The following is a 19,763-nucleotide window of genomic DNA, read 5'->3' on the forward strand; positions in this document are numbered from 1 at the left end:
CTGTGTGCATGAGAAGGACATCAAACTATCAGACTGTGTCCAGAGAAAGGTGACCAAGATGCTGAAAGGCCTCAAGGGCAAGACTTATGAGGAGTGGTGGAGGTCACTTGGCTTGTTCATCTTGGGGAAGAGAAGGTTGAGAGGTGACCTCATTGCACTGTACAACTTCCTCAAGGGGGCAGCAGAGGGAGAGTTGCTGATCTCCTCTCTCTGGTGACCAGGGACAAGACATAAGGAAATGGGATGAAGCTGTGTCAGGGGAAGTTCAGACTGGACATTAGGAAAAGGTTCTTCACTGAGAGGGTGGTCAGTCACTGGAACAGTTTTCCCAGTGAAGTGTTCACAGCACTAAGTCTGTCAGAGTTCAAGGAGTATCTGGATGATGCTCTTAGTTATACAGTTTATTTTCAGGTAGTCCTGAGAGGAGCAGGGAGTTGGACTTGATGGTTTTTATGGGTCCCTTCCAACACGAGATACTCTTTGATTCCATGATTCTATGATTTAATAAATTCATTATTTAATGGCATTTTTCTGTAGTTCATTTGTGAAAAAGTAGATAATTGTACCTCATTTAATAAAATTCTTCTAGTACAGAAAATACAACTATGAAATAATCACGGATGTTTTCCCAGATATATGTTTTGGATATTTTGGAAATGGTTAATATGAGGAGTTACCTGACTTTTTAAAATAAGACTTTGAAATTACCATTTTAAAATAGCTACTGATAAAAACCTGAAACCAAGTAATGGTATATCAATGCTGAGTTTTAGTGTGTCAATGCTAAATGCCAAGAAGACGAACTGCAAGATTCATGAAGATCAAAACCCCTGCTATGTGTTACAATGGTGTAGTATTACACAATCATCAGAAAACTCACTGATCTAACCTAGTACCAACTGGCAGCCATCTCTTTAACCGTCAAAATATTCAATTCTCCTTGCTAATATTTTTTTAAAAAATATTTTAGGTTTTTATAGACTTTATTTGAATAGGTAAAAGCCAACACCTGTTCTTCTGTTCCGTGTTTCAAAAATTAGAAAGTTGTCAGAAGGTTGGGGGTTTTTTGTCTATCATCACTTTAACCCAGATGTACTGCATCCCAGATAGGTTCTGTAATCAGTTTGCCTCCCTTTCTCAATTGATTCTCTTGTTGTTGATCAACTTCACATAAATTAAATACTCATTAGACCATGCATCTAAGATGAATCTTTTTCTTTCAAGGGTTTTCAAAGGACACTTCAAAATAATTTGGATTGCTCTCTAAGTAGAAAGGGATTTATTTTGTTAAAATTTCAGAAATTACTGTGGTTTAGGAAAATGTTGTCTATCTTATGTATATTAAAAAGTCAGATTTCTCACTTCATGTCAATAGTATGTGCAAAACAGAAATACGGAAATTGTTGTCATTTGTTTAGGCACCTGTAGGCATCAATTGCAGCTGTAGGACTACTTTGAACATTTTAGCTTTGATGTTTTAGTGAGCTTGATCTAAGCAGACCCCAGTGTCTAGTGGGGTTGTGCAAAGCTATTTGCCCTGAAAATAGTGGACTCAATGGGGTGGTCTTGTAATTTCTGGGGTCCATTTTTTCTTTGTAAACATTGTGCTTGATTTAGTAGCCTTTTACAATTCTTATTTATTCTATCTTATCAAAGACCTATTCCCCCTCCATCCACTCTGGGGAGTAAATTTGATCTATTAGTTAACATAGGTATAAATTTCAAATAAGACAGAAATAGTGATGGACAAACTAGTTTACCTGGCAGAAAAGTTCAGTTATTATAATAACTGATAGTACACGCTTGAGAAAACTTAAAATCAGAACTCCAACTCTGCCACCTTTTTTATGCAAAAGCATGATCTTAAGAGTGGATAGCTAGATTAAGAAATTAAAGATTAATGAATAGTCTGTAATCTCATACTCTCCCACAGAAAAAATATTTAGTCTTCTGGATATCTTATAAAGAGTGTCTTCTTTTTCAGTTAAGTATCCTAAGCTGTTTTCCAGTGATATGATGATACAGCACTTCAGAATATATTTTTATTTTAATGCTGATAATGATCCCTTAAAATAACAGCCTACAACAAATTAATAGTAAAGACATAATTTTGAAGCAAAAAGATAAAAGGTTGAAATCTTTAAGGGCAATTTAATGACTGTTGCAGATTTCACATAAATATATATATATATATATATATATGTATATGTGTATATATATATATATAAATAATTAGAAAGTTGCTCCAGTTATTTCAAGAAGTTTGTGTGCAGTTACAAAATGCTTCATTTTTTTATGACAGTCCCTTACGTTTGTTTTTCAGTTTTAGTAAGTCATTGTATCTTCCTCTGATGTTAACTTTGCTCATGTTCATAAGTTCAGACTGAAGTTCTCTTTTGAATTATTTGAATTTACTATATCATTCTGGGTATGTTCACCATACTTTCATTGTACTTTCATCTCATTTTTCACTTCTTGTTCCTGTCTTCCAGTCATTTTATCGCACAGATCCAGCTTTGACCTGACATCTTTTAATTTCTTTTATCAGGTCCCTCCATTCCTACTGATACACATTAAAACAATACTACATAAATATAAATATGTGTGTGTGTGTGTAAATATATACGTACTTAGACACACATATATATAAAAAAGAATACTTGTAGCTGTGTCTGTATCTCCATGGGCTGTGGTATAGTCAGTCCTACACTACTGTGTAAGAACTTGTAAAGTATATCCTGCCTGCTTTTCCTGAAACACGTCTTTGACTTCTTATTTGACCAGTGACAATGAGTTTCATTGAAATTTCATCTCAATGTAAACATTGCATCACCCTTTCAGATTTTTCTGAAAATGAACAAAATTGTTCAGGCAGGTATCTGAGTTGGGAAAATATTCTCACTTTATCATATAATGAAACATCAAAAAGCAGAATTCTTGGTAAATTTATTTTTCTTTACCTTTATTTTTTTAGGTTTTTGTTTGTTTGTTTATTTGTTTTAATAAAAGGATAAATGCTGAGATCAGAACATCTTTTTCTCCTCATTAAACTTATAAAATCACATTTGTCTGACCTCAGATGTTGAAAATAATTACATAAGAGAATTTCTTGCTACCTCAGAAAGTATGGATAACACAAAAACCATCAATTTATCTTTGCTCGATGTTTTAAAATATCAGCTCCGAATCTCTATATTTATCTTACTCTATAGTGAATCATGAACTCTTCTTTCTTTCTCCATTTATGTGTTCTAAGAATACCTTCATGTTTATACATTGTTCACCAAAGTATTTCTCCAATAATATTTCTTAAATCTGGAACTTGACCTTTCTGACATATGATATTTTTTACTGGTTTGTCGTCTTTATTTAGTCTTTATTTTCCCTCCAATAACTGGGTGTCCTTTTCATAATATTTACATGCTCTTTTCATCAGAGATATTTTCATTGTAAGAAAAAGCTTACCATTGTAATATCACTAATCCAATTAGTATTCCTAATGTTATCTTCATAAAAATCTAGGTTCATGTAGCTATAATCAACTAGGGATTCTCAAAATTACTGAGAATTGAGAACCTAATTATACAAAGTTCATTTAGAAGTAGTCACATGTCATAAATCAGCTGTTAGTGGAGTTACTCCAGAAAATGATATTAACTTTCAAAATGTTTTAGACTTGTAGTGCACAATATTTCAACACCAAGATAAAAAAGGCAAATGTTTTGGGTGATGGGGCTGCCATTCAGACAGGCTTCGATGACAGGCTTTGATAAGCTGGAAAGATGAGATGACAGGAATCTCATGAAGTTCCAAAACAGAAATGAAAGGTGTTATACCCTGAAGAGGATCATCACATGCAAAACATATTTGCTAGGTGACAGCTCTGACCAAATGACCTAAGGTCCTGGTGAAACACAAACTGAGTCAGTGATGAACTTTCACAGCATTGAAGGCTTACCGCATATTGCAGTGCATGAGCAAGAACATAGCCAGCAGGTAAAGAGTTAAAGAGAGTTAGTTCATCTACTTGAGACTCAGGAGGCCCCATCTGAAATGCTGTGTTCACCGTAGGGTCCTCCAGTACAAACGAGATACTGACATTGACAGACTAGAACAAGTCCAGAGAAGAGCCGCTAAAATGGTTAAGATGCTGAAGAACATGATATATAAGACTAGAGAATGAAGAACATGGATTTTTCAGCCCCGACAAGAAGAAGCTATAAGAAAATCTAACTGTGCTCTTTAGTTTAGGAAAGATGGAGCCAGAATCTCTTCCTAGGTCCACAGGATGAGAAGAGAAAATGGATATAATCTGTAAAAATGTAATTCCAATCAGACATGAAAATAAGGAAAGCTAAGCATTAGAAAATGTTTCCAGAGAGGCTTTAGAATCTCCATCCATGGAGATATTAAAATTTCTACTAGGCAAAGCCCTGAGCAACCTGACCTAACTTCGAAGTTATCCGTGCTTTGAGCAGGAATTAAACTCAAAGGGATTAGAACACCAGACATCCTTTTCAAAGATCATATGGTTGAGGATTTCAAGCTTCTCCTTCCTGGCAGAAAGTTTCCAAAAGCAGAAACCTGCAAAAGCATTTCCCAGGTCCTGCTCTCAAATTGCTATAGCTATCCCTCATGTAAATGAAAAGGAAAAAAGATAAATAAATTATATCTGCCTCTGAATGTAAACTCTGGACAGCCATTGCTTCTGAATTGTGATTGCTGTTTTAAATGGTGTATATTTTTAGGCAGCATGTTAGTACATTTACACAAATAAAGTTAAAATAGAGTAGAATAAAATAAAATAAAATATAAAATTATTTAATCTGCTATTTTATTATTGTCTTAATATTTTAAAGATATTTCATGTCTTCATTTTTACCTCTGCAAAAAGGAACTGGAAAATCCCATGATGCACCATTTCCAGGACTCACAATACATGTCAACATGGCATGACCTTCCAGGATGTAACCAGAGATACAGCTATATCGGATTTTATCTCCAATGTTGAATCTTGTTCCATGAAGTACTCCTTTAGGTATTTCTCCTGGGTTGCCACAAGTATGACTAGGTAAAACTGTCAAAAGAAAGAAGGAAAAGTGTTATAGTTAAAATATGCCAAACAAAGTAATAAATGCTTGTCAAACAACTGTAACTAAATAATTGATTTAAGGCAAAATTAGGCTATGGAATGTACTTTCACAAAATATTTCAGTTTATAACATGCATCATCACTTTCAAAGCCAATTTCAAACTCAGTTTTTCATTTAACAGTCCTTCAGAGAAGTTCTTTACAGATCTATTTTCAAGCAAAATATCCTATATATTTTGCTGTTTCTCCCAAAACTCTGAATGAAGTAAAATAAGGTTTTGTTTTGTTTTGTTTTGTTTTTCTTTGTAACTATTGCAAAAACACTTACACAACATAATTATGGATTCAGGCAGTACAAGCCACTTTATGTACAGTTTTCATTTTCATTGGCAGAATAGCAATTTAAAAGAAACCAATAATTAACTGGTCTCTGACAATAAATTAGTTCAAATTACATTTTAAAAGTTTGATTTCTGCTTATTTTCAAATTACCTTAGTTTCTAGAAAATAAATTAAGTCAATCTTCATGAATAGAAACATAAAATATGACAGAAATAAAGACTGAGCAGTGACATTGGGCTGTTATGAATGGACATACTTATTTTCTGTTGCAGAAAGTTACTACCATTTGTAAGCACTATTTATTTGGAAGAGATTGTCTTAACTAGTCATCAGTTTCAAGATGATAGTCCTCCATCTAGGAGAAGCAGAGCACTGGAACAGGCTGCCCAGGGAGGTTGTGGAGTCTCCTTCTCTGGAGACATTCAAAACCCGCCTGGACATGTTCCTGTGCGACCTCACCTAGGCATTCCTGCTCCAGCAGGGGGATTGGACTAGATGATCTTTTGAGGTCCCTTCCAATCCCAAACATACTGTGATACTGTGATACTGTGAAGTAAAAGCATGTGTTGGTGAGGACAAAAATGCAACTCTTTGTGTTCTTAATCTCATTTGAAAATTACTAATGGCAAGTCATTCCTTTCAATGAAGTAGTACAAATTAAAATTGTTTAATTTTGTTTAAAGAAGAACAAATAAGTGCAGGAAGCTGAAGAATGTCATGAATAGAGCACAAAAGATAAATGTGTTCATCAGAGAAATGGTAATCTGAAAAGCTCACATGTAATTCAGGTATTCTTTCAGAAACCCCATATTTCATGGACAAGTTCTTTTGTGCCACACTTCTCTCTTTCCTCAATCTACCCATCTGCACAATCAACATAACCATACCAACCTCACCAATCCGCATGTTGACAGGATTAATCACTCAATACATGCACATCCTCATAGCGTTGTACAGCATGATATCAATATATCTAAGCTAATTAGGCCCCATTATACCATGTAAGTCAAATTATTGAATGCACACTCTTAATTCATTACTCAAACAGTTAGTCATACCGGCATTTAAATGTTCATGATTGCACTTAAGTTACAATGCAAATTATACAGGAAGATTTCAAAATGGCCCTAAAACATAAAGCTAAAAAACATTAAAAGAGAGAACACTTTCACTTACAACATCCTTTTATAAGAAAAATCCTAAAATCTACTATGAATACTAACAAGGTAACAAAATCCACATCATACTCTAATGAATGATAAAGTTAGATGAATTTTCTACCAGTCTTGCAGATCAGAGAGCTAGGATTTCTGTGCATTACAGGAACTACTTAAGGTTGTTGAGCAAGTAGCTACCAAATCTAGAAACAAACAATATGATAACTGAATTATCTTGTGTTGTTTCAGCAGACTTAATAGAATAGCACATCTATATGAGTGGGCTCAATCACATTGGCGGGAAAGTCAGTGTTTGATCCACATGTAGGAGAATGAGAATATTAAAAATAAAATAAGAAAGTGATTTTATATCCTTGGAATAACTGGAATACAATTAAGATACTAATTTACATTTGAAGAAATTGTAAACAGTGGTCCATTATATGCTAAGGCGTACATTGTTATATGTTTTATAGAACTATCAAAAATGCTACATCTCTTTTGCCAAATTTTCTCCTTTTTGCTGCTTTAGTAATGATAGGTTAATACAAGTAATTTTGCAAGACAAGTCAAACAAATAAAAATTTGTTACATGCTTTGACACAGGATATTATTTTGACACAGGATATTATTTTGACAAATACCTGCATTTGAAACAAGAATCTTTCTTTTCTGTTATTTTCCAACCAAAGCATTTTTACAAAACACTGTAATATGAAGTAGTTTCATCATATGCTCTGGTGCAACAACTATGCAATGCAAAAACTGGCATTTATTTTTTATGATTGGGTGTTCTATCAAAAAAAACCCAAACAAACACCAAACCAAACAAAAAAACAAATAAAAACAACAACAACAAACAAGCAAAATCAACAACAAAACAAACAAAAAACCAACCAACCAACCAACAAAACCAAACACTGTTTGAAGATGCTATGGTTTCTCATAAACTGCCTTCCCAAGGAAAACACATCAAAGTAAGTCTCTATATGCCCTACACATGACAACTGGCATTGGGTAACTGCTGAAATTATACTGCAATGGATCAATCTTCTATGTAAAAAGGTCTCCAACAATATGATGGTTTTCTGCCTCTTCTTACCACTACATCTGTTAAGAACTCCAGAAAAACTGGGTCTTGGCATCCTAAAACTGGCACACGTTTTACCACAACCTCCTAAAAAACAGTAAAAGATGAGTGATCAGAGAATGACAGTCATGTTCAATAATACATGTAATAGTTCACAGGATTTCACCACTTGTCAAGATCAAGCATTCAAATTCATTATTTATGTGCTTTTCTAGAACTTTGATTGAAGTATATTAAGGTAGCTGCAAAATTTATTCTGCGCAGACTTTACTGATTCTAGTCTGGATCTCAAATGAAATATCCATTGAAGTTTCATAACAGTAACCAGAATAGTTTAATCTTTGGGTTATGAGAGTTATAGCTGACTAAAGCCATCATATGCAAAAGATATATATGTCCATCGAGCTTTAAATTTTTTGCCAAGTTTTCGGTAAAAGATTAATATTTTTCTGTAGTGTTACTGAGGTGTCCTGTTAATAAGATTTGGAATGTGCAGTCTCTTTCTGGAGGAAGGTAGTAGAATCACTAGTGTCACAGCATCTTTTATTATCAAGATGCTTGATTCAAGAAATAATTTGATGTTCACTGTGCATTGAGAACAAATATAGACTATACTACACAGAAGCACTGAACATAATGATTTATACTGACCTAACCTATTAGGGTGTTCACAGCATGCTTTATCTCATGTTTCTTCACTCAAATCCTTCTCACGTTTAAAAAAAAATAGAATACTACCGTGTTTGGAAAGGAATCTTGTTAGTGTTTTAAGAGCAAAAATATTTACAATGGTATAGACAAGCAGACCCATCTCTTAAGATTTCCTCCTCAAAAGTCTATCTTTACCATTACAACAGAAATAAGAACCTGTGTGGACTTCACTTCCTCGTACAGACCAATCTGGAGCACTCTACAGTAAGATTTATTCGTTAAATTAAAGCTAAAAGATGGGTCTTCTTCATATATTACCTGCATCTTCTTAAACAGTTGCACTATTTGATGCATGCACATGATCAAAATCCCTAATGAAAACGTGCCAAAGGTTTTAACTCACTACCTAAACTATGTAAATGTTATGTAGTTCCTTGGTTTGATTTTTTTTTTTTTAGAAAAACACTCAAAAGTTCATAACCTGTATGCTAAAACATAACACTAATGTTCATTATCAGACAGTGACAAAAGGCTAAACCACAGCAGTACTGTGGAATGTAATAGAGAAATGTCACAATTTTTTGATGATATATGAATAATCAACTAAAGGTTGCTAAATAAACTCATATTTAACAAATTACTCATTCTCAGATGGTGTGTAGCAGATTATTTATTTACACAGTGTAGCAGAATGCAACCCCCTCTCTCTCCCCCTCCCTCCTTCAGTATGGAAGGAGTGGGCACATCTCCCTCTTTCTCTGCTAGTTGAGGCTAACAGCTTCTTTTGTTTGGCCCCAGAGCACCCTGGCCAGGGCTATTAGGAGAAGGGAGTGCCAAGGCACACTGAGCCGTGCCCAGCGTGGGGGATATTTGGAGGCTTCAGGGGCACCCACAGCCAGTGTGGGGGGTGCAGAGAAGCTTCTAGAGTGCCTACAGTCAGATCTGATCAGATAAAAACGGGATTCTCGTCGAGACTCCACCCATTTGTCGTAGGTCTCTCGGAGCACGAGCAAGATGCTGCCTCCGAGAGGCCCCCTCCCCGGGATGGGGACTCCGCTTGCCTCGCCGCCACGTGTGTAAGTAAAACTTCTCGCAGGACTGCGAGTATATTTATACTTTTCGTGCACATATGCATGTATAACTTTCCGTGCTCCATATGAGCGTGTGTAAAATTAATCCTCGCACAATCGCGAGTGTATTTTCCTTCCGTGCACATATGCACGTGTAACTTTCCGTGCACATTTGCACGCATACTTTAAATTATTTCCTCGCACAATCATGAGTGTATTTTCCTTCCGTTCACACTTGCATGCGTAACTTTCCGTGCCCAATACGAGCACATGTATAAAGCAGCCGCCGAGAGTCCCTCACACAATCGTGAGTGTATTTTCCTCCCATGCTTCCACATAAGCACGTGTAGGATTCCGTGCACACTTGCACGTGTAAGTAAATTGACTCTCGCAGGATTGTGGGTGTATTATAAATTTACCCTCACGGAATCGCGAGTGTACACTTCCCGTACTCACTACGAGTGTGTGTATCTCTTTAAAAATAATCCTGCACTTTGTTTAGGCAAGTGTGTATTTCTCCGGGACTCATGGACGGCTCCAGCATTGTTTTGAGTGAAGCCATGTGCATGCACACTGTGGACCGCCTGTTGTATTAGTTGCTGCCTCTTAAATAATTTTCCTCAACTGATATCCGAACCTTTATTTAAGTCACTTTTGGAGTGCTAAAACCCTGTTTCTCACCGGTTTAATAAAAGTTGGTTTTGGACTCTGTTGTCCTTTAAATTAACCTCGGGGTGCCTCCGTGACACACAGCATTTTCAATATTCTTTCTGGATCTAAACTCTAAGCTCCATATTTATTTGCAACACAGGCTACTTGAAAGCATATTCATAGCACCTTGAATGTAGTCATCCTCTGCTTTCACTTATGAACAGTTTCCTTCGTTTTGTTGTATATATTAGATTTCATCACCTACCCCTTTCTGATATATTGTAACAGAGAAATCACATAAAATTAGACAGCAGTGGGTGATAATGAAAAGAAAAAAACAAAACAAACAACAAAATATAAATGTCATTGAACTGAATAAACTTTTGAATTACTATTTTGTTCCACCTAAGTTTTCTTACTGCAGTCATCACACTAGAATGCAGGAGTCTTTAAATATGCAACAAGCAGTGCCTATATGTTTTTCCCATGTTTATTTCAAACCCATAATGACAGCTCCTGGAAATGCAATGTCCTGTTTCAGTATGGCATTTTTTGTACTTTGGTTTGAAAGGTCAAGTTAAAAAAGATACTTTCTAATAAACTTGGAAGGTTTTGAGATCTCTTTCAGCCCAACTCCTGTTATTTTTTTGCAAGAATAAGGTATCTAGATTTGAAATTAATTACAAAACTATGAAAATTACCTTCCCAAACTTTGTTGAGAGTGCTATTCAGTTTTCATCTGACAATGTTTTCAGGAGAACATACTGGATATTTTTTCCTTCAGATGTCATGATCTTCGACTAGATTGCAAAGATTGCCTGGAGGCCTTAATAGCAAAAAGCTCACACTGCTTATGTCAATTAAAACAATTTCACCCTTCTGTGAATCAGTTGGTCAGCTTTTACAGGCCAGTGACACACGTGGTAGTTGGAACTAGAGAGTAACAATTCAAAAACCAGCTTAATTCAAATTAAAAAAAGCAGGAAGGGGAAGGAGGAAAGGAAGGAGCAAGGTACATGTTTTCCCTTCACTTATTCTATAGTTTTACAGGACTTTAAAAGGATACATGTTATTTGTTCTTTTTCCTGTTCTTTCTGAAATGATTGGAGAAGTTTTCTGGGTTGTACCTAAATTCAGCCAAATGTGTTAATAATTGTAAACTTGCCTACTTTTTTGCTGTTCCATGTGCCTTCTATTACAGTCCCCTTAGTGTTTCCAAACATTACTTTCTTATACTGGTGGCCACAGGCAAAACCACACAAAAATGAAAGAGTGCAAGTTAGCAAGAAGTCAGAGTCCCTTGATATGGTTGATAACTTTGGAATTACAACACTGGCAGGAATTTCAGCAGCTCTGTGGAGAAAATTTGGGTTACAAAAAATTTCAGGGCAGATGTAAAGATGTTTAACAGGTGTGATGCACAGCCTATGATACCCTGTCCACATGGCTACAGTAAATAGTGTACTTTGCTGTTTCATGCACAAATAGATGACATACATACAACTGTATTTCTGGAGTCAGAGAAGAAGAAAAAAATTTTTGAGGAAGATAATAACTGTACTTGTTATGAAAACAGAACAAAATATGCTTACAAATAGGAGAGGAAAAAACATTGGAATTTCTTGCGGTAATGACACTGAAATGGAAGTCTCTGCTCCAACTCAGAAAAGCAGCTTCCTTTGAAAAGGAACTCAGGGGAAAAAGAAAATTAATAGCCTTTCAATTCACCAAAATAAAAGTGTTGTACTGAACAAAAGACGGACTTAGTAAGATACATATATGTATATACATGTATGAGTATTTTCTTCAATAAATCTCTTTTGGAAATAATATATATTTTTTTTTTCTAAGGTGTAAGTAATTAAATTTGCTTTGAAAAACTAGTTCTAAAGAATTCTGTAGAACTGTACTTGCCATTTCTACCTAGAAAAAAGACTACAAAATCAATATCTTTTATTTAAGTTTCTAATGTCTTACATTAAGTTCCATTACAGAATATTTCAACCTTCCTTTTTTTAAATAATTCCAAATGATGAATAAATTTAAAAGCATGTAATATTTCACTGTCAACTTATTAAACAACTTTGTCCTTTCTATTTCCAGGAGCTATACAGAATGAGTAGTTAATTGATCTACTAATGCTGCTTTCCATATTATTATGGAACACTGTAGATGCATATAGGTCATTTGTTACAGGACAGAAACTGCACAGTCCTACCCTTTGAAAAATTTTTCTTTATTCTTAGGACCAACATGGCTGACAAATTTGCTTTCGTGGATAGGACACTTTTTGGAAAGTAAAAGAGATGAAGAAGCTACAGCAGGCTGCCCAGACTATATCTGTTTCAGTTTTGAGCATCTCCAAAAATGCAAACTCCATAGGCTTTCTGGGAAACCTTCTGCAGTGTTTAATGAACCTCGCAGAAGAAACGAAAAAATATATGTGTATATATATAGATAGACATAAAACCCTCTTTTTCTTATGTTTAAATGGAATTTTCTACATTTCTCTTCATCTCCATAGCCTCTTGGCCTGCCAGTGGCTGCCACTGGGAAAAGTCCAGCTGCAAGATCTTTACCCCTTCTCACAAGGGAATTTACACACTTCAGTATGATTCCCCTGAGCAGTCTCTTCTCGAGGCCAAACAGTCCCAGATCTCTGTTTCTTTTCAGGTCAAATGTGCTAAAATCTTAACCACCTTTGTGGCCTTTTGCTGGACTCACTTCAGCATGTGCTTGCCTCTCTCTTGTACTGGGGAACTCAGAACTGGACACACCACTCCAGGTGTGGTCTCACTAGTGCTGAGCAGAAGTGAACATTCATCTCCCTCAACCTGCTGGCAGCACTCTGTCTAAAGCAACCCATGGTCTTCTTTGCCATAAAGGCGTATTGCTGACCTGTGATCAACAAGTTGTCCTCTAGGATCCTGGGTTCTTCTCTGCAGAGCTGCTTTCCAGATGGTCAGCCCCCATCCATTACTTGTGTCTGGGGTTATTTTCTTCCAGGTGTAAGACTTGGGATTTCTCTCAGTTGAGCACTATGAGATTTCTGTTTGCCTACTTCTCCATCCTGTCAAGACTCCTTTGAACGGCAGACAAACCATCTGGTATATCAGCCATTCCTCCAAGTTTTGTATCACTTGCAAACATACTGAGCATGTGCTTTGTTGTCCATGTCATTAATGAATATGTTAAAAAGTACTGGGCTCAGTAATGACCCCGTTTGTACTTCAACAGTGATGGGCCTCCAGCAAACTGAGCATCTTTTCCAGATTTTAACTTCCAGTTCAACAGGAGGCTGGAAGAGTCAACATGAAGTCACTGAGGGTTAATCATGCCTGACCAATCTGATTGCCTTCTGTGAAGAGATGACCGGCTTAAAGGACTAGGGAACAGCAGTGGATGATGTTTACTTTGCCTTCAGCGAAGCTTTTGACAAGGCTCTCCATAGTAGCCTTGTAAGAGAGACAGTGGAGCATGAGATGGATAAGGTAAGATAGGGTGGAAATTGGCTGGAATGCAAGATTCAGAGTGTTGTGACCACCAGTAAAGAGCTCAACTGGAAACTGGTTGCTAGTTGATTACTTGAGGGCTGATAACAGAGATGATATTCTTGAATACCTTTTATTGGAATGGGAGCTGGAATTAATTATCTCAGAGCTCAGGATGACACCAAACCAGGGGGGAGGGCATACATTAAAGGTCAGAAGTGCCGTTCTCCAGACTGATGAGATCCCTTTGAAATATCATGACACAAATATAACGAAATTCAACAAAGGCAAATGTAAAGTTTTGCCCCCCAGACAGTGTAAAACTATGCAACTGTACAATGTGGTGCCAGCTGGCTGGGAAGCAGTTTGGCAGAAAGGGACCTGGCAATGTGCTTTGGCAGCAAAGATGCACAACTGTACCCCAAGCTGTAGAAGAGTAAAACAGCAGCCAGCAGAACAACGTAAATTATTCCTCACCTCTATATTGTGTTTGTGAGTCCACAGCTGGAGCACTGTGTCCCATTTGTGGCTTTCCACTACAAGGAGGACAATAACATAAGACATTAAATTCAGTGGAGGGCCCCTGAGGCACTTGTCTTCTGTGGCACTTGTCCTGTGATGGGAGGATGAGAGAGCTGCATTTGTTCAGCCCAGAGAAAATAACAGAATGTTCTGAGTTGGAAGGGGCCCACAAGGATCACCAAGTCTAACTTCTGTCCTTTTATATGACAGCCCCACCATGTGTCTGAGGGCATTGTCCAGTCTCTTCTTGAATACTGTCAAGCTTGGAACCATGACTGCCTCCCTGGGAAGCCTGTTCCAGTGCTCCACCACACTCTGGCTGAGGAACCTTTTCCTAATGTCTGACCTAAACCTCCCCTGGGACATCTTCCTGCCATTCCCTTGGCTCTGGCATTGATCGCTAAAGAGAAGAGTTCGGCTTCTACTCTTCCTCCTCCCCTTGTGAGGAAGCTGTGGAACATGATGAGATCTCCCCTTAGTCTCCTCTTCTCCAGGCTGAAAAAACCAAGTGACTCAGCCACTCCTCATACGGCTTCCTCTCCAAACCCTTCACCAACTTTATAGCCCTCTTCTGGACACCCTCCAGTAGCTTTATATCTTTTTTATCCTGTGGCGCTCAGAACTGCACACAGTGCTGCAGGTGAGGCTGCACCAGTGCAGAGCAGAGCGGGACAATCACCTCCCTCGCCCAGCTGGCAATGCTGTGCTTGATGCACCCCAGGACACGGCTGTCCCTCCTGGCTGCCAGGGCACAGTGTTGGCTCATGTTCAACTTGACATCCACCAGAATCTCCAGATCCCTCTCTGCGGAGCTGCTTTCCAGCCTCTCATCCCACAGTCTGTATGTACAGCCAGGGTTGCTATGTCCCAGGTGCAAAATCTGGCACTTGGCCCTTGTTGAACTTTATGCAGTTGGTGATTGCTCAGTTCTTCAGTTTGTCTAGATCCCTCTGCAGGACCTCCTCCCAATTTTGTGTCATTAGTGAACCTACTTAGTATTCCCTCAAGTCCTGAGTCTAAGTCATTTATGAAGACATTGAAGAGGGCTGGCCCTAAAATGGATCCCTGCAGAACCTGCTAGTGACTGGTCACCAGCTCCACATAATCGCATTTACTAGAACCTTTTGAGCACGGCACATCAGTCAATTGCTCACTCGCTGCATTATGCATATATTCTTGTCCAGGAGGATACTATGAGACACAGTATTGAAGGCTTTAGTGAAATCCGAAAATATCACATCGACAGGCTTCCCTTGGTCAACTGGTTGGGTAACCTTGTTAAGCAGGACTTTCCCCTCATGAACCAGTGCTGGCTGCGACCAGTGACTGTGTTGTCAATCAGATGTTTTTCAATAACTCCCACAACAATCTTCTCCATAATTTTGCCAGAAACCAAAGTGAGGTTGACAGGCCAAGGTCATCCCTACTGGTATTCTTAAATAATAGACTGGGGCAACATTTGGCAGCTTCCAGTCAACTGGGACCTCTCCAGATTCCCAGGACCATTGAAAAATCATGGAGAGAAGCCACGTTATGTTATCAGCCAGTTCTTTAAGCACCCTTGGATGACTGGTTTGGAAAGAGGGAACCTTAATCCTGTTTCCATATACCTAATGTGAGAGCATAGAGAAGACTTTTCTCCAAGGTGTATTGTGACACAATGGGAGGCAATGGATGTAAGTTGCAACAAAGGAAATTGCATGTAGAATTTAGGATGTTTGTTCATTTTTTTTCCAGCTTGAAGGGAGCCATGGATTGAAATAAGTTGCCCAGAAAGACTCTGAAATCTGTCCTTAGAAGTATTCAAACCATGACAGGACAAGGCCCTATGCACCCTTATATAATTTGGCCCTTCTTTTGTAGGGGTGAGTGAGTGCTAATCAAACAAATACCATAGACCCTTTCCAATTTAAATCAGTCTGTGTTTCCATGTTCAAGAAGTTTGCTGGCAAACAACCCCCTTTAAAACCAATGGTAGCTAGTGCTAGCTAATCTGATTATAACTTTTTTCCTAATTGTTATGATCCTGAGCTTCAAGTGTACTTGTGACTTTGGTTATATGGTTGTGGAACACAGATCATGCACTCACAGACAAAATGGTAGTATCTAATGTAATACAGAGTATTGGTCCACAGCTAGGGCCCTGGTTTCTATAGAAATAATAAAAAATAGTTCTGTATTGAAGTTCTGATACTTAAGAAGTCCTTGGTATTATACAGATAAGGTGAAAGCACTTAATAAGAAAAATAATATGTAAAAGGAATGCCTCCCACAGGAAATATAATTTAACAACTACTCCTTTGGCACTATCGCTAAATTAATTTTTACTCTATACAATAGTTTTTTATTGTATTTAATAAAGACTTCTACGAACACTCAATTTTTAGCCTACTTTATTTATCTAGTGTATGTATATATTATAGATACATATACACATTCGATCAAACCAGGAAATATTTAGTTTTAACGCCTCCAGTTTTAATTTGTTTCTTAATAAATTATCTTGGGTTTTTTGCAAAACCTCTTCCAGTAGCTGGTGTGTCAGAGAACAAATCTCACCCAATGCAACAATCTAAGCTTATTATTAATCTATTTGGTGGGGGAGGTGTCAAGGAAAAAAAAAAAAAATGCAGAGAATTTCCACCTTTATTACCCCCAAAATGAAATGAGGACATTTTTCCCTATCCCAGAGTTCCAAAAAATTATTATCAGAATCTACTACTAGAAGGGTAACACGAAAATTTTTGTCATCAACAAGTATGCACATACATGTATCCACAGAGACACACAACTAACCCTGAAAGCTTTAGTCTGCAAGTTACTTAACAATGGTTATTTATATCCTTTTTAAAAATTATTTTATAAAAAAAAAATGTATTTCATTTGGTTTATGTAAGGGAAGGAAGAGTTCACTCCCAGCAACCAAAACGTACAAAGTAGAAGTTTGTGGAATACCTGACAATCAAGGCATGTTTAGACTTCGAGGTGCCAAACGCAGCCTTCAAGAATCTACACAGTACAGAAACATACATACTGTAGCATCAAATGTGGCCCACTATTTATCTGCTGGAAACTTTTTTGTTTAGTCTGTCTTTGTTGGGCCTACTTGAGATTTTTTTCTTTAAAAACAAACAAAAAAAGCCTACAGCCTTACTAGCTTACAGAAAGAAAGCTGTTACGTTTATTATTGTTCACTGAGAATGTAGGCACTTATATTTTCATAGAATCCAAGGATAAGAGGAAATCTCTTCCCTGTTATGTGTTTGTTTCTGTATCTCTACATTCATAAATCAATGCAATATTTTCCAGATAAAATACTTGGATCACATAACTTCTCAAAGTTACAGCTCTCTTGTTCCACAAGTATTTATCCAATAGTGTTTGTCCATCTCTAAGGATGTGCAAAATTGTATTGGATTGCAAAGCTATGAAAATCCTTTGGGAGTATGCAGCAACTTTAAAACTCTAATACATCTTCCACATTGAGATTGATATTTTAATTTTCTTGTGCAGGTAATAATGAAAGATTGATGGATTTTATTTTTAGTGTGTTTACTTTTATTATAAAGTATGCAACAAATGTCTTGCCATTTGTTATAAGACCATAAAAGTCAATATTGTACAAACAATGCCAGAAAACTCTCAAGTGCAAAGGCCATCTGAAATTAAAGATAAAACTTTCTATTTCTTCATACTAATTTTTTCTCAGATATACTACACATTTTCGTATATAACCTGAGTGAGCAATATTTCAAGATTTTAGTTTTCTCTTCTTGAAGCAGAAGAATGAGCAGAGCATGACAGTTCAGGCCAAAGCTAAAGAAACATTTGAGGCTGTGTAAAATTTATGAAAGGAAACTTTGCCAGCTATCAGAGATCAGAAGTCATCAGTTGTATATTTAAAAATACCAAAATCATGCTTTTTCAACTCCTTTAAAATGTGTGCTCTACGGTCTGTCTGCCAGTTTGTCGCTACGACCATCACAAGTTTGTGCAATATCTGCCGTTCTCATTGTGAGAAAGATCATGACAACCTACTGGCACTGAAGGAACTCCTGTCTTCTCAACTATCATTTCATATTTACTTCCAAACTGGCAACATAAAAAATGTAATCAGAATATTGCCTCTAGCTCACCACCTCATGGATGATGACAAATAATACCAAGTAAATACCTTTTTTAACCAGACCATTATTGATGATCCAATTAGTCAAAACACCTACACTCAACCCATAAAAATCAAATCCATCCTGTGCTTGAAATCCCAGAGTGTGTGAAGCTAAAAATGACAATCTCTCTGTGTGTTTAGCAAGGTACTTATCAAACAGAAAGATAAGTATAATACAAGAAACTGATCAGACCTTACCTGGAGTCATCCATACAAATCTGACTACTCATGTTCAAATAAGAGTAATTCAATCAGAAGCAAATGCAGAGCAGAACTACCAAAGTGATCAAGGAATTGGAGAGCTTTTAAGAGGATATTGGAAGATTTTTACAGCTTTAATATGAGAAATTAAGATTAAAGTGCAGTCACTGTGAAGACATTGTAAGGCAAACACCAGGTCATAAGAAATATCATGCTAGTTGAAGGCAAGGTTAGGACAAGAATGAAAGTGCATGAGCAAGTCACAATTATAAGCAGGTCAAAAATGAGAAGTATTCTAAGCAAAACTTGAAACCATGGGGCAGTTCCCATACAGTCATATGGAGAGAGGAAACTGGGGCAGTATGACTGAAGCTGACCTTAATTTATACAATTTTATACAAAAAAATAACTCCCACTGTATTCAGGAGTCTAATCAAGGAACACAGAAGCTTCCATATCTGGCCAAAACAAGTGGAGATGAGAGGTCTAAGAGACCAAATTATGCACCTCCTATTCTGTCAGCCTGACACCACACAGACATTTGTGTCTGACATTTATTTTCATTGAGACACTTAAAATTAATTTTACCATAGAGAGAGATTTTACATGGTAAAGTAAACTTAGTTCAAGGTGGTAGACAGGAATGCACCAAGATATTATTATATTGATATGCTTAAATGATTAAGGGAAATATATTGCACAATCAAGTTTTTTATGTTCTTGTTATTATTTAAAAAGCAGTGGAACACTGGAAGATTAACTTATATCTTACCCAAGTATACATAATTTTATACATTCAGAAATCTGAAGCCTATTTTTTCCTAATACTTGTTTTTTTTTCCTGGAAACTCCTTGAAACAGGAGACTGCCTGACCGATATTGAGAATTATGTTACTAAGATGACATAACTAGCTTATACTTAATGAGGGCAAAACAATAGAATACAAATCACGACTGTACAGATGAATTGTGAATAAAAACTGATGGAGAAAGTTTTCACAAACAGATATTCTCTCTGTTCCTCCCAACATTCTCTGCATTTATTGTTGTTACTAAATCAAATTGGATTTTGAACTATTAAGACCTGTCATACTAGGTAAGGATAGTAATTTTAATAGAATAAGGCAAGAGCTTACTCTTCTACAAGTTAAAAAGTTGTAATCATGTTATATACATATACCCTAGAGACACTTGAAATCATGTTTATTAAATGTAATCAAAATGCTTTATGTTTCAGTAAAATACATTGAAGAATAATTAATCTTTAACTCTGAACAGATAAAGCTTAATGCGAAGTACTCAATGTCATGTATTATTCAATAAATAAA

The 19,763-nt window shown here is 36.7% G+C and overlaps 1 protein-coding gene across 2 annotated transcripts in view; it reads right to left on the minus strand.

The window, feature by feature from the left end:
* CSMD1 (CUB and Sushi multiple domains 1) overlaps positions 1 to 19,763 on the minus strand; it is a 1,084,328-nt gene that overhangs the window by 534,065 nt on the left and 530,500 nt on the right. For both annotated transcript variants that reach the window (XM_065056058.1, XM_065056057.1), the window contains exon 4: positions 4,883 to 5,077. In XM_065056058.1, the coding sequence (XP_064912130.1) occupies positions 4,883 to 5,077 (195 nt within the window). The remainder of the gene's footprint in view (positions 1 to 4,882; positions 5,078 to 19,763) is intronic.

Source organism: Columba livia, chromosome 3 (genome assembly GCF_036013475.1).
Source record: "Columba livia isolate bColLiv1 breed racing homer chromosome 3, bColLiv1.pat.W.v2, whole genome shotgun sequence".
In the NCBI taxonomy this organism is placed as follows: domain Eukaryota; kingdom Metazoa; phylum Chordata; class Aves; order Columbiformes; family Columbidae; genus Columba; species Columba livia.